The sequence below is a fragment of the Podarcis raffonei genome, chromosome 9 (genome assembly GCF_027172205.1).
Source record: "Podarcis raffonei isolate rPodRaf1 chromosome 9, rPodRaf1.pri, whole genome shotgun sequence".
Classification (NCBI taxonomy): domain Eukaryota; kingdom Metazoa; phylum Chordata; class Lepidosauria; order Squamata; family Lacertidae; genus Podarcis; species Podarcis raffonei.
In genome coordinates, this window is record NC_070610.1 from 12,932,000 (window position 1) to 12,946,916 (window position 14,917).

Consider the following 14,917-nt stretch of genomic DNA (forward strand, 5'->3'; position numbering starts at 1 on the left):
CGCCGGCCCGGCCTGGCTGCGGGCCAGCCTCCTCCAGGGAGGCCGCAGCGCGTCCGGCGGGGAGAAGGGGCCCGCCTGCCTTGGGCGCCGCCGGCTCCCCGCCTGCTCCCTCCGCCCAGCGCGGCCTCCTCGCCCAACAACGGCGCTGAGGGAGCCGGAGAGCAGGAATGTGCTCGTCGAGCGGGGAGGCGCCGCCGCCGCCGCCGCTTCTCCTCCTCCTTACCCATCGGGGGCGGCGAGCCGCTTCTTGTTGGAGCCGTAGTCCTCCCCGAGGTCGAGGCGGTGGCGCTTGGACATGGCCGGGGGCGGCAGGGCAGGCGGCCGCGAGGAGGCCGCGGAGAGAGAGAGAGGGAGATGGGGAGAGAGAGGCAAGGGAAGGCTCAAGCTAAAATGGCGGCCGGAAGGAAGCGGCCTCGGCAGCCGCGAGGAGAGGAGGAGGAGGTACGGCTGGGGCTAAAGCTCCGGCCGGAAACCTCACCCCCCAGCACTGGCGTTCCGGCATGCGCATGGGTTCCCTCCTGCTTTTTAAATAAATAAATAAAATGTATAGCGCGGGGCGCTATAGATGAAGGGGAGGGTCCTTAATACAGACATCATCATTTTATTTCTCCAGCCCTCTATGACCTTCCGTTTATTCGCGAGGCAGATACTTGTGCCTTCACCTCCAAGCCTAGGGGTGCTCAATAGGCGACCCTGGAGGCGCCTCAAATTTGTTATTTGCTGCGTATCAGGAGTTTCAGGAAGAGTGGATTAAATTTAATGATTCCTTAGTTAAATATGTTAAGTCAAATTAACCGAAAACAGCTTGCAGATACTTAATTGGCTTAGGATTTTATTTAATGTTAAGTGAAGAATTAATATGTTTAATTTCATCATATGAAGATCTAAGGATGTTAACGTTTAAGTTAAATTTTAGAAGAACTGTGATTTGGAAAACCGTTAAAAGGATATGCAACGAAATTCAACCAAGGGGAAGCGAGGAAGTCGCTTAACAATGTTAATAATTTTCAATAAGGCTATGATTTATGTTTGTTATGTGTTTGTTTATAATGTTGTGAAAACAAAAATTTTTTGAGAAAAAACAACAAAATTGTTATTTTCTGTGGCTTGTGCCATATAAGGTTATTTGTTAGATCCTTCTCAAGTTCAGGATTTGGCTTTTAAAACTTGCAAGGCCTCCGTTGAGGCATCATCATCATATATTTTTTATCCGCCACCCATCTGAATGGGTTTCCCCAGCCACTCCAGGTGGCTCCCAACAGAATATCAAAAACATGATAAAACATCAGACATGAAAAACTTCTCTAAACAGGGCTGCCTTCAGATTCTCCATCTCTCAGGGTTGTGGGTTCAAGAGCTGCATTGGGCAAAAGATTCCTGCATTGCAGGGGGCTTGGACTAGATCACGATCAATCGTGGTCCCTAATTCTACAGTTCTATGATTTTATGAATTAAGCGTTTCTTTCCCTCTGTTTTCCACACATAACATAAACAGATAAGGAGGGGGAAAGAAAGTGCTTCTCTAGAGTAATAACGATGGATGAAACCTGAGGCAGAAGACAAATGGAAAGGCTGTGGGCAAACCTTTTACTGCTCTGTATTTCAAATTGCTGCTTCTAAGTAATAGTCTTATCTAATGGGCAATGTCTGTGGCACTGATAAGCCTCCAGAACTAGTGCATTTATCTAACCTACAAATAGAAAGTATCCATTATTATTATTATTATTATTATTATTATTATTATTATTATTATTATTATATGTTTATTTATAACCCACCTTTTACCTCGACAGGGACTTAAGGTGGCCTACAGATTAAAAAATTGGGAGCAGGGGAAATTCATTAAAAAGCAATTAAACATGGATGGAACAGAATTAAAACTATATACAGTGGTATCTCGAGTTAAGTACTTAATTTGTTCTGGAGGTCCGTTCTTAACCTGAAACTGTTCTTAACCTGAAGCACCACTTTAGCTAATGGGGCCTCCCGCTGCTGCTGTGCCGCCGGAGCACAATTTCTGTTCTCATCCTGAAGCAAAGTTCTTAACCCGAGGTACTATTTCTGGGTTAGCGGAGTCTGTAACCTGAAGCGTATGTAACCTGAAGCGTATGTAACCCGAGGTACCACTGTATATGTTTCAGCATAGCTCAGTTGGTTAGAGCATAGTGCTGATAACACCAAAGTTCAACAGCTGCATTTTACTGCATTGCAAGGGATTGGACTAAATGATCCTCAGGGTCTCTTCCAACGCTACAATTCTATGATTCTATTAATACATAATCTATTCAAATCATACGTATATTTACAATAAAAACTAAAATGGTACCAGCCCGCTCACTAAGAGTAGCCTGTTCCCAAAAAGCCTGTTGGGACAAGGAAGTCTTCACCTGCTGATGGAAGGACAGCAAGGAGGAAGAAAGTCTAGCTTCTCTATCGGGGGCCACCAGGTGGCGCGTTGGAAGATGGCTGACAATAACATCTCTCTGACCCACACGAGGTAATTTAGGGGCTGCTATGGGAAGTAGGCAGCCTTCCCTTCCCCCCAGGATGTGGTGGGGCCCTGTCTTGCCAGCGGTGTTCACAATGCACCCCCTGATCCGAGAGACGGGGGTGCCGAACACTTGGCACGAGCCCTCGGTGAAGTCAGCTCTTCCTGACGCCGATTCCAATCAGTGCGTGCTGGTTGCTTCAGCTCGGAATTATAATTGGAAACAGATGATTGGAAATGAGGCTGAAGCACATATATCAAGCAAAGCTCGACGATAAGGCTGCTGAGTAATGGATCTCTGCGATTGGGAGCGACGGATGGATAAGTAAATCTTTTGATGTGTCACCACCAAGAGACTGTATGTTTGGAATGAAGGGGGGTGGAGGAAAAACCTTCTTTTCTTCTTTATATGATGTTACAAAAATAACCCTCCACCCCAGAAAGAAACAAGATCGTCACGTTTCTTAAGAATCATAAGCAGGATTTTAAGAACTGTGTGGGGAAGTGGAATATAACAGGAGAGAAGATTGGTGAACGGTGAGAAATTTTTATGACGCAGTTAAAAAATGGCGTTTCGCCAAGACAGGCTGCCGGAGAAAGAAAGATGGGGGAGGAGAATCAGGATTGTTGGAAAGAGAAGGAGTGACGGAACTGAAAGTTTGACCTGACAGAGCCCCCTGATCTATTTGATTTATTTGGCTAGCCTGGAAAAATAAAGGACAAACCGAAGATTAATTTTGTTTACGGAAGTGTCGAACAGAGGCTGTCCTGGGCTGATATAGCTTCTGAAGAGTATAAAACCCACACAGAGACGCCAGCTTTCAGCCTGCTTGTGAGAATCATCAGAGATCGCAAAGAAAGGAATATATGACTACAACAAGATGAGAAAGAAAATAATAAAGGACTATCCGGATTGAACTGGATAGAACTGATTAATTAATGCAGTAAAATAAGTGATGCCTGGACTTATCCGGAATTTTGGACTCGTGCGGAGCTTGATATATGGGTACCTTCAAAAATTTAAAATTTGGCTGTATAATTTGGAACCAATGTGATTTGAATAATGTGATGTGATTGGCCTGTTAATAAAAATTATTTTAAAAAAAGAAAGAAAGAAAGTCTAGCTTCTCTAGGGAGGGAGTTCCAATCTCCGGGAACAGCCCAGAAAGGCAAAAGCATCTTGTAGCACCTTAAAAGACTAACCTATTTTTTATATAATTGCCTTCCAACTTCATAATATTTATTTAAAATATTGATACCTCTCCTAATCGCAAGCATTCATAAGGTGGATGAGAAAAATAAATTAGTAAAGCTGCAACAGATAAAACAATCAACAAACAATTCAGAAACAATAAATTCAAGCAAAAGAGAAGAATGACATCTTCAAATTCTCTCTGGAAGTTAGCAGTGGAAGCCTGGTAAATGAACAGCTGAAGAGTGTTCTAAAGAAGAGGTTCAGGTAGGTAGTCATGTTGGTCTGCCGCAGTCAAAATAAATAAAAAAATTGTCCAGTAGCAGCTTAGAGACCAACTAAGTTTGTTCTGGGTATGAGCTTTTGTGTGCATGCACACACCCAGAACAAACTTAGTTGGTCTCTAAGGTGCTACTGGACAATTTTTTTATTCGACTAAAGAAGAGGTGTTGTTACCAAAATTGTCCATTTCCTGCTGGCCAAAGAGCAGAGCAACAGCTGGAAATGAGTAGCAGTGCTTGGAACGAACTAGTTTAGTTCAATGAAGTTCACTGAATTAGTTCAAAAATATCTGGACTTCACCTAAAAGTGCTTTCCATAATTACTAACTGGCTGAACGGAAAGTGAATTAAGTTCATTTTGAGGTAAAATTTTGAATGCTTTCTTCAGCTTCATTCTCTTGCATGTATTTTTTACACCTTAGACTCTTTTGGCCTTGAAGCTTAACTGTCATAATTGTTAGGAAAAATAAACAATTCACATGCACTGCATGTGTGGCTTGATGTTTTCTTAGTCTTCTTAAGTGTAAGTATGTTTTATACTTCCACAAAGGAGCTCGTAATATTCTGAAAGTTGAAAACGAAATTTCTGAGAATCCTTTGGATGAACTTGAATGGAATTATGAAAGGAACATGAACCAGACTAGTTCATCTACTATTCTGTTTTGTGAATGGAGAAACATGAACTTTTTGGACATCTTGAACTTGAATAGAACTAGTTCCTGTTAAAAAATGAACTTTCCTAGCTCTATAGAGCAGTGAGATAGGCACCAAGCCACGCCAGATCAGTCACTTGAGTTACCATCGCAAACAAGAAGTATGGTAGGATCAGTCCTTTTTTTCTGGTGAAACTCAAGTATATGCAGTACCAGCACCCTTTTTTATAGAAGAAAAGCACTGGTTAAAAATGTGGCACTTACTGTAACAACTTCATGATAAGTACTGCCACCTTTTTTTCTAGAAGAAAATCACTGGGTGGGATACCATGGTCAAAAGTAATGAGATACAGTGGTACCTCGGGTTAAGTACTTAATTCGTTCCGGAGGTCCGTTCTTAACCTGAAACTGTTCCTAACCTGAAGCACCACTTTAGCTAATGGGGCCTCCTGCTGCCGCCGCGCCGCCAGAGCACAATTTCTGTTCTTATCCTGAAGCAAAGTTCTTAACCTGAAGCACTATTTCTGGGTTAGCGGAGTCTGTAACCTGAAGCGTATGTAACCTGAAGCGTATGTAACCTGAAACGTATGTAACCTGAGGTACCACTGTACAAGAAATCCATGGGAACAAGCAAGGACACAATAACTAGTCCAGCATGTCCATGTCCAAAGTGTGTTTCAGGGGCCTAATCTGGCCCCTGTGGCAGTTTATTTTCTGGGGTGAAATCCTAAAAATCCTCAACAACTTCAATCCTTAAAAGAAGCTCAACAACTCCAACCCTAAAAAAGCTCAACTTTGGGGTAAAATACTAAAAAAGGTCAACAACTTCAAAGGTCAACAACTTTGGTTGGCCCCCACAGCCCTTCACTTCATCAAATCTGGCCCTCTTTGAAAAAAGTTTGGACACCACTGACCTATTCCCTTTCCTGACGAAAGTAATCTATGGGGGCAAAGGGCGAAGTAGGCTTTTTTGGTTTCAATTCCAGGCTGAAAACTGGATTGAAGAGGTTTAGATAATCAGATTCATTAGAGAATGCCTGGAGCTAATTGACCATCACACACCTGAGAAGATAATATTGACCATCTGATAGACTAATGATTCCTCCTTCAGGAGTAGCTTCAAAATTGCCTTCTTTGGGACACCCCCATTCTCTTAGGCAGGGATTAACTATCTCCATGACCAGACAGCCAATCTTCCCAGCAAAATGCAATTAGTCATGATGGCCAAGGGCTGAGAAAAGAGACTATAAACAGAATTACCCCAAGCACACAATACATGACTCCTCAGGCTGTTATTTGACTATGTCTTTAGCAGTACAATTAGTAGAGCTTGGTAAAGGGATGTGGGTGGCGCTGTGGTCTAAACCACTGAGCCTCTTGGGCTTGCCAATCAGAAGGTCGGCGGTTCAAATCTGTGTGATAGGGTGAGCTCTCGTTGGTCTGTCCCAGCTTCTGCCAACCTAGCAGTTCAAAAGCACACCAGTGCACGTAGATAAATAGGTACTGCTGCAGTGGGAAGGTAAATTGTGTTTCTGTGTGATCTGGCACCCATCATGGTGTTCCGTTGCGCCAGAAGCAGTTTAGGCATGCTGGCCACATGACCCAGAAAGCTGTCTGTGGACAAACACCAGCTCCCTTGGCCTGAAAAGCGAGATGAGCACCGCAACCCCTTTGACTGGACTTAACCATCCAGGGATCATTTACCTTTACTTTTTTTTTTTACCTAGTATAGCATCTATTCCACTGCTGAAATCTGCAAAGGTAGCTATTTGGGGGTATTAAGTTGTGGGTGAACATATCAGACAACACAGCGATTCTTCAAACAGCTCTTGTTTATTCACAGGCCAGGACAGAACTGAACTGAAGGGTTCAGTCAGCCTGCTTATGTAGAGCTCCAGTACAATGTAACTGTAACCATTTTCTAAAACTATCCAATCACTGAACGTCACTTTCGATCCCTTATTTGCATAACTATCTACAATATCCCCCTGCTGGTCCAGGGCAAGAACTTCAGTACATAACAGGGGGCATGTGCCGTAGGCCAAGTCCAAACTATGAGGCAGTTCTACAGCAATGCACTCAACAGTGTACATGCAGACTCTCATGCCTTGATAGATTTTTGCTGTGACAGCGTAGCAGAGGCATGCAGGAGTGTCTCTATGCCGCAAGGACCTCATACAGGTATGCTGCAATCCCCTGCTACAGATTGGTCACCCGTGGTTTAAGGTGATTAACCTGGTTTTTGTTCAAATGCAAGAAGGAGTACTTTGACACCAATATGTTAAGCCCGCTGGCAGGCTGAAAATTAAGTTTCATTTGAACTGTCCTTTGGTTTCTTGCTTGGCTAGTAACAACTGTGTGTATGTTGTGACACTAAGACAGTGCCAAATAGGTGACCTAATTAGAAACACCTGGTAGATTAATGAAGCCAAATGTGCTGGAGGCTGGTCTGTATCTTTCTGATGCGGGAAGAGTGAATAATTAGCTGATACTGACCATAACAGGAAATAATCCCTAAGCGAGTGCGAGAATCAGTTTAACCCTCACAGAGCAACAGCAACAAACTAGTTCTCAGGGTCCTTTGGGGGCAAGCTGTGTGCTTGAAATATATGCCATGCCTATGACCTCAGTTAATGCATGGACCTGACCTTATTTCCTGGGCCATGCTGTCACAGAAAAATCCCAAAAAAACCTCAGTACTCCAGCATACGCTTATTGCAGAGGAATTCCAGTACTGGTAGGCAAGCTGTCTTTCAGAAAATATTTTCCTTTACATTTCTGATCTCACGGAGGAACCCTAAGCTTCATTAAAACACAGCTTGAACACAACAGGCCCAGAGAAAAAGCTGTGTCTTCACTCTGTATAGAGGGTGGCGCTGTGGTGTAAACTGCTGCACCTAGGGCTTGCCGACCGGAAGATCAGTGGTTCGAATCCCCACAAGGGGGTGAGCTCCCGTTGCTCGGTCCTTGCTCCTGCCAACCTAGCAGTTTAAAAGCACATCAAAGTGCAAGTAGATAGGTACCACTCCGGCGGGAAGGTAAATGGTGTTTCCATGCGCTGCTCTGGTTTCGCCAGAAACAGCTTAGTCATGCTGGCCACATGACCCGGAAAAACTGTCTGCAGACAAACGCCAGCTCCCTCAGCCAGTAAAGCGAGATGAGCACCGCAACCCCAGAGTCGTTTGTGACTGAACTTAACTGTCAAGGGTCCTTTACTTTTTTATTAAAGTCTTCTGTGACTTTATAATACCAGTTTGACCTGAAAGTCATGATGCTTATCTCTGTCCTGGGAAACAGGCCACATTCTGCAGAAGCATCATCAGTGCAGGGAGGGGAAGCGCTGCTCCAGAAAAATTGCTAACAGTGCTGATACCTGAGCTGGACCGGAAAAAGCTATGGCATGTGACTAGTCCCCAAACCTGACACACATATTTCTGAAGAGAGGTAGCTCAGTTAGATTTGAACAGCTCAGTTGGTTACAGTACAGCGTGGTGCTGATAACGCCAAAGATGCAGGTTTGATCCCAATCTTGGACAGCTCAGCTGCATATTCATTTCTGCATTGCAGGGGGGCTGGACTAGATGATCCTCAGGGTCCCTTTCCAACCTACAAGCCTATGATTCCATGAAGTACAATGGTACCTCGGGTTAAGTACTTAATTCGTTCCAGAGGTCCGTTCTTAACCTGAAACTGTTCTTAACCTGAAGCACCACTTTAGCTAATGGGGCCTCCTGCTGCTTCCGGGCCGCCATCCTGTTCTCATCCTGAAGCAAAGTTCTTAACCTGAAGCACTATTTCTGGGTTAGCGGAGTCTGTAACCTGAAGCGTATGTAACCTGAAGCGTATGTAACCCAAGGTAAAGGTAAAGGGACCCCTGACCATTAGGTCCAGTCGTGACCTACTCTGGGGTTGTGGCGCTCATCTCGCTTTATTGGCCAAGGGAGCCAGCGTACAGCTTCTGAGTCATGTGGCCAGCATGACTAAGCCGCTTCTGGCGAACCAGAGCAGCGCATGGAAATGCCGTTTACCTCCCTGCCTATTTATCTACTTGCATGTTGACGTGCTTTCGAACTGCTAGGTTGGCAGGAGCAGGGACCGAGCAATGGGAGCTCAACCCGTCGCGGGGATTCGAACCACCAACCTTCTGATCGGCAAGTCCTAGGCTCTGTGGTTTAACCCACAGCACCACTCGCGTCCCAAAAGTAGTTGTAGAGGACCAAAAACTGAATCAGGGCTGTGCGCCTGGAGAGAAGGAGAGCTCCCAATGCCTTTTCCATGACTTACCATATTTTTCCATGTTTCAGATGATGCTTAGCCCCATTAGCTAAAGTGGTACCTCAGGTTAAGAATTTAATTCGTTCCCTGTTAGGGAAGCTTTTAATGTTTGATGTACCTCGGGTTAAGTACTTAATTTGTTCCGGAGGTCCGTTCTTAACCTAAAACTGTTCTTAACCTGAGGTACCACTTTAGCTAATGGGGCCTCCTGCTGCCACTGCGCCACCGCCGCACGATTTCTGTTCTCATCCTGAAGCAAAGTTCTTAACCTGAGGCACTATTTCTGGCTTAGCGGAGTCTGTAACCTGAAGCGTATGTAACCCGAGGTACCACTGTATTGTTTCTTAATGGCCCTAGCTTGGCCAGGTCATTTTGCACAGGCTAGCCCAGGAATTCCTCTGTATCTTGTATTCTCCCTTCATATTCCAAATAATCAAAATCCTGCCATTTATTAATTTCTAAGGTTTAAGGGTGGTGGTTTGGGTATACGCATTTTTGTGTATACACATAATCTCTGGAATGTAAACCCTGCACAAGAAGTGATCGAACTGTATCGGCTCTGACAATTAGAGGTGATCTGCATTCCAGCACCCTTGTCCCTAGAAGCCAAGCTAACAAATTAACTACGCATAACACAGAGAGAATATTTCATATCATGTTAGTAGTATATTGCTGAATTTATAGAATGATGCCACAGCGAACAAACATTGTCAAACTTGCAGATGAAGCACTCAAAAGAGGGAGAGGCCAAAAAAAGGCTAATCTTACCCAGTTGGGGGTATCTGTGATACATGAGCTTTATGATCTGTAATTACAAGCAACGGAAAAAGGTGCTTTATTTACACAGATGATTCTCTGTTGGGAGCTGTGCTATAGGAGACTAGAGAATGATTGTTAACTGTTTTGTGCTGACATGAACAGCCTGGGCTTTTGAAAACGCTGAAGCCGAACACTTACAGCTCCCATTGACTTTAATAGCAAAGGTATGGTTACTCAGCACCTGTGAAAACTAGGCCAATGGAATAGCATCGTCTGCCTTGATGCCTGAAATAGAGAGCAGCATTCTTCATGAGCCACTTTCTACTTGAATCTATTCCCACAAATTAATGGCGAGGAAAATATCCCCAGGCTAATCGCACGATCCAAACCGTAGGGAAAACTGAGAGCAGGAGTGATCGAGGACCAGTTGAGTAGAATGAATCCAGGGCTGGACTTGCACTGAAGAGACCTGGGTTCAAATTCTCACCCGCTACATTCTTTTAATGGGATGTACCCCTCAAAACAGGGATGTGGGTGGCGCTGTGACTTGGTGGGTGACTTGCCGATCAGAAGGTTGGTGGTTCGAATCCCCACGACGGGATGAGCTCCCGTTGCTCGGTCCCTGCTCCTGCCAACCTAGCAGTTCGAAAGCACGTCAAAGTGCAAGTTGATAAACAGGTACCGCTCTGGCGGGAAGGTAAACGGCGTTTCCGTTCGCTGCCCTGGTTCGCCAGAAGCGGCTTAGTCATGCTGGCCACATGACCCAGAAGCTGTATGCCGGCTCCCTCAGCCAATAAAGCGAGATGAGCGCCGCAACCCCAGAGTTGGTCACGACTGGACCTAATGGTCAGGGGTCCCTTTACCTTTGCCTTTACAACTACTTTTAAATGTTACAGAAAACATTGGGAGATCTTGCAAGTCCCATGGCACATCTGTTGTGGCTTCAAGAACCTGGCACAGTCAGGCTTATTCCCTGAACCGCAGTGTTACCATTCTCTGACCCAAGAAACTGGAATCTGTCCCGTCTCACCAAAGCCCATTGTCTCCTCCTTCTGTCAGGTGCCACTTCTGAGTTTCCAGAATCCACTCCCTGCATCTCAGGCTTTGAACCTCAAGAGATCTGGCAACCCTACAAATGTTTAGGCTTTTGTGTGTGTTCTACTAAATCAGTAAAAAAATAAAATGGGGGGAAGGAAACTCCCAGCCCTAGCCTAGGTATCTGCTTTCTCCCGCTCTCCAGTCCTGATCACACTTTGAAAACTGCAATTCAGCAGCAATTGAAAAGCCTTCTGCGGAACGCACAATTATCTGGATCACAGCCATAGACTTGACCTCATTTTTCTACCACATAAGTAGTCCCATTATCTTGAGTAGGGCTGTTTGCTGAAGTAAATCTACACCTATGCACAGTTCCCTAGTGGCAAATCCCACCAAATTTACTCTAGAGAGGCACCCATGAGTTAAGGCTGCACTTCTGAGTCTGAATCCTAGGTGACAGATAACAGAATATTTCTATATCTCAACAATTTCAGTGGGATGACACCAGAGTAAGCGGCCAATGATTTACTTCACGGAGATGAATTCTCATTTCTGGAGTTCATGTGAATCGAGATCTTTCATCCTAACACAATCCTTCCTTCACACAATGTATTTTCAGCTGACTGCTGGTTTTACACTAATGGTTCCTAATTTTGGGCAGGGTCAACACCTATCAATAATGCCAGCCACTTATATGAAGTCATTTATCATGCAAATACACTTTTCTGGACACTTAAAAAAATAGGCTTATTTTCCCACAGGCTTTCAGTGGAAATTGCACTAGCTCATAGCAACCATCCTTCATTTAAATTCTCTTCCTCTCTTCCTCTCTGGTTTATTTTTGAAGGTCTCGAAAAACTGCAAAGAGAGAAGATTAGCATACACTCATCAGTGCTAATAAGTGGCCAAGGCTGAATTAAATGCTACAAGAAACATGGGACTGCTATTGAAAACAGCTCACCATTCCTGACATCTAGTAGTTAGGCCAGTTCTGCATATACAGCAGGTTAAGATGGAATGCAGAGGTAGTATAAAGGACTTAAAGACCACAGGTGAGGGATTTAATTTCTGAATGTTCCCCTAGCAAAACACATCACCCTGCAAACAGGAAAGTAGCATTGTCAGGAGGAAAGGTTCTAGTGTACCTCCTTGCCTCCTGCGTTGATTTTCTGCTTGTGTGGAATTTAGAACATAGTGGATTATTCAGAAATGTCATCCCCATCTGAAATGATGCAGTCCATTCTAGCACCTCAATACCACCTCATATTGTGGTATGCATACGCCAAGCCCAAGTTATCTCATGTTCTGACATCATTACACTTTGCACTACCTTACCACTAGCAGCTAATTATCTACTTGCACTTTGACGTGCTTTCGAACTGCTAGGTTGGCAGGAGCAGGGACCGAGCAACGGGAGCTCACCCCGTCGTGGGGATTCGAACTGCCGACCTTCTGATCGGCAAGTCCTAGGCTCTGTGGTTTAACCCACAGCGCCAACCACGTCCCTCGAATCCCCGCGGCGGGGTGCGCTCCCGTCGTTTGGTCCCAGCACCTGCCAACCTAGCAGTTCGAAAGCACCTCCAGGTGCAAGTAGATAAATAGGGACCGCTTACTAGCTGGAAGGTAAACGGCGTTCCGTGTGCTGCGCTGGCTCGCCAGATGCAGCTTGTCACGCTGGCCACGTGACCCGGAAGTGTCTGCGGACAGCACTGGCTCCCGGCCTATAGAGTGAGATGAGCGCACAACCCTAGAGTCTGGCAAGACTGGCCCGTACGGGCAGGGGTACCTTTACCTTTTTACCACTGTATTATCATTATTATTATTATTATTATTATTATTATTATTATTGCTTTACAGCAGGAAAGCCTATCTGCAAGTCCCTTAATTAATCCTGGCACCTGCAAGTGGTTAAAGTGCCTATGCTGGCAAACATGGGCACAATTAATTTATTTTCAGTACAAACTGTGACTGCAGCGTGGATTACAGAGGCACATAGCATAAGGAGGTATCATATAGGGAGGTAGTCAGCAACGAAATGGCAACTGACACCAAATGGAACAGAAGGCCAATATTTTAAAAAAGATGTGTTGTTTTGCAGCCTATCCTTGGGAAGGCCAGCATTAGAGAAAGAAGCACATCTCCCTTGCCATCTCCTACTTATCCGACACCAGAGATGCTCTGGATTCCCTACGGCTTCTCTCAAGTTGCCTCCGGCTTAATTAATTGACTGGGACTTGCTGCAACAGAGCCCCATCTTGTTGTTGTTTACAAGCAGTGATTTCAGGAAGGAAAAACCGGGAAACAGAGGGCGGTTGTAAGAAGCCTGGAGCAGGCTCCCATATAACAAGAAATAGCTGTGTTTTGTTAGATTTCAACTAAAGGGAAGTATTAGCAGCTTTGAGCTATATTTTATATTACATTATAATTGTTGTATGTTTATTTTCGCATACTTGCCCTGCCTTCTTAACTGATTGAGACATTGGTTGTTCCGGGAAAGAATTTAGTTCTGCTTCTGGAACTGCCAGGAACTTAAAATACAAATTAAACATAGTTGCATGTCAGGGTGGCGCTGTGGGTTAAACCACAGAGCCTAGAACTTGCCGATCAGAAGGTTGGCGGTTCGAATCCCCGCGACGGAGTGAGCTCCCGTTGCTCAGTCCCTGCTCCTGCCAACTTAGCAGTTCGAAAGCATGTTGAAGCGCTCTGGCGGGAAGGTAAACGGCGTTTCCGTGCGCTGCTCTGGTTCGCCAGAAGTGGCTTAGTCATGCTGGCCACATGACCCGGAAGCTGTACGCCGGCTCCCTTGGCCAATAAAGCGAGATGAGCGCCGCAACCCCCGAGTCGGTCACAACTGGACCTAATGGTCAGGGGTCCCTTTACCTTTACCTATATCAGGGCCAAACTAAATGTGATGTTAATTGCAATTAACATTTATGGGTTGTTGTTTTTTAATAGCAGATGAAAGGGGGGGGGGGCTAAGACAAAGCCTAGCATCATGTTTGTTTGTTTGTTCAAAGATGTTTATAATCCACATGTTCATTAAGGTATATCAAGGTAGTATACTACAAAATACAAAAAAAAAATCAGTAAAAGTATTTAAAAAACCCCATTATTAAAAACATCAAGGAAACATGAATAGATACTAGTTGGTTAAAAAAAATAATCATATTACTGCAGGGGCTTTCTGCCTGCAAAGCCCAAATGCTGTCAGTCAGCTAATAAGCTGTGGTTCTCTAGGATTTTGCACAGAACTCTTTTTAAGCATAGCTGTCTACGTTTCCCTTTTTTAAAGGGAAATTTCCTTATTCCAAATAGGATTCCTCGCAAGAAAAGGGAAAAGTTGAAAGCTATGCTTTTTAAGAGCAACCCTGGGAGATGTCAGGGTTGAACCTAGAACCTTTTGCATGAAATACATGTATTTTCCAACTAAGATCTGACCCCCATACATAGTTTTTATTTTGTTTTTAAAATAATTTTTATTAAAGGTTTTCTTGATTTACAAAAGTACATGCATTGTGTCATTTTTCAGATTATGAATTCTTTCCCACAAATCAGTTACATTTGATATGAGACATTAGTGTTGTATAAAACATAGGGTTGGGGAAGAAGGGGGGAGGGGTAACCGGGTGGTGAAACTTACCATATGTTCTTTTGACATCTTTCCGCAGGGCCTGCAAGACAGAGCTGTTCCACCAGGCCTTTGGCCAGGGCACAGCCTGACTCCCTCCTTTGGCAATCTTCACAGAACTTCACAGAACTATTTTATTGTTCTTAGCCGCCCTGAGCCCGGCTTCAGCTGGGGAGGGTGGGATATAAATTATAAATTATTATTATTATTATTATTATTATTATTATTATTATTATTATTATATAGCATGCATGTGGGGGGGGGTGGTCAGCACCACTTGGGTAGGTTCTCTTTCTATTTGCTTGTTAGATTTCTTTGGTAGTGTGCGTGCTGCCCGACATTTTGTCCCCCCAGCATGGAACCCCCCCCCCCGTTCGTACGCCCCTGTGCGTGGGACGCTGGCACCCCTTTTGATTGGCGCTGTGAGTCTCTGTGTACCACAACCATTCTATTTCCTACAAAAAGGCCAACAACTTTGGGGTCCCCCCCTAAAAAAAAAGGTCAACAACTCGGGGCACCGGGTAGAACTTTGAAGCCCGGCGCTGCATATGCTTAAGGCGACCCTGTGAACGAGCTCAGTAGAAGGCAGTTCTCTACTCCCGT

The 14,917-nt window shown here is 44.6% G+C and overlaps 1 protein-coding gene across 1 annotated transcript in view; it reads right to left on the minus strand.

Moving 5' to 3' along the window:
• DHX15 (DEAH-box helicase 15) overlaps window positions 1–395 on the minus strand; it is a 45,297-nt gene extending 44,902 nt beyond the window's left edge. Inside the window, exon 1 of the mRNA XM_053404511.1 lies at window positions 224–395. Coding sequence (XP_053260486.1) covers window positions 224–297 — 74 coding nt within the window. The 5' untranslated portion in view covers window positions 298–395. The remainder of the gene's footprint in view (window positions 1–223) is intronic.
• Between the last annotated feature and the right edge of the window lie 14,522 nt (window positions 396–14,917).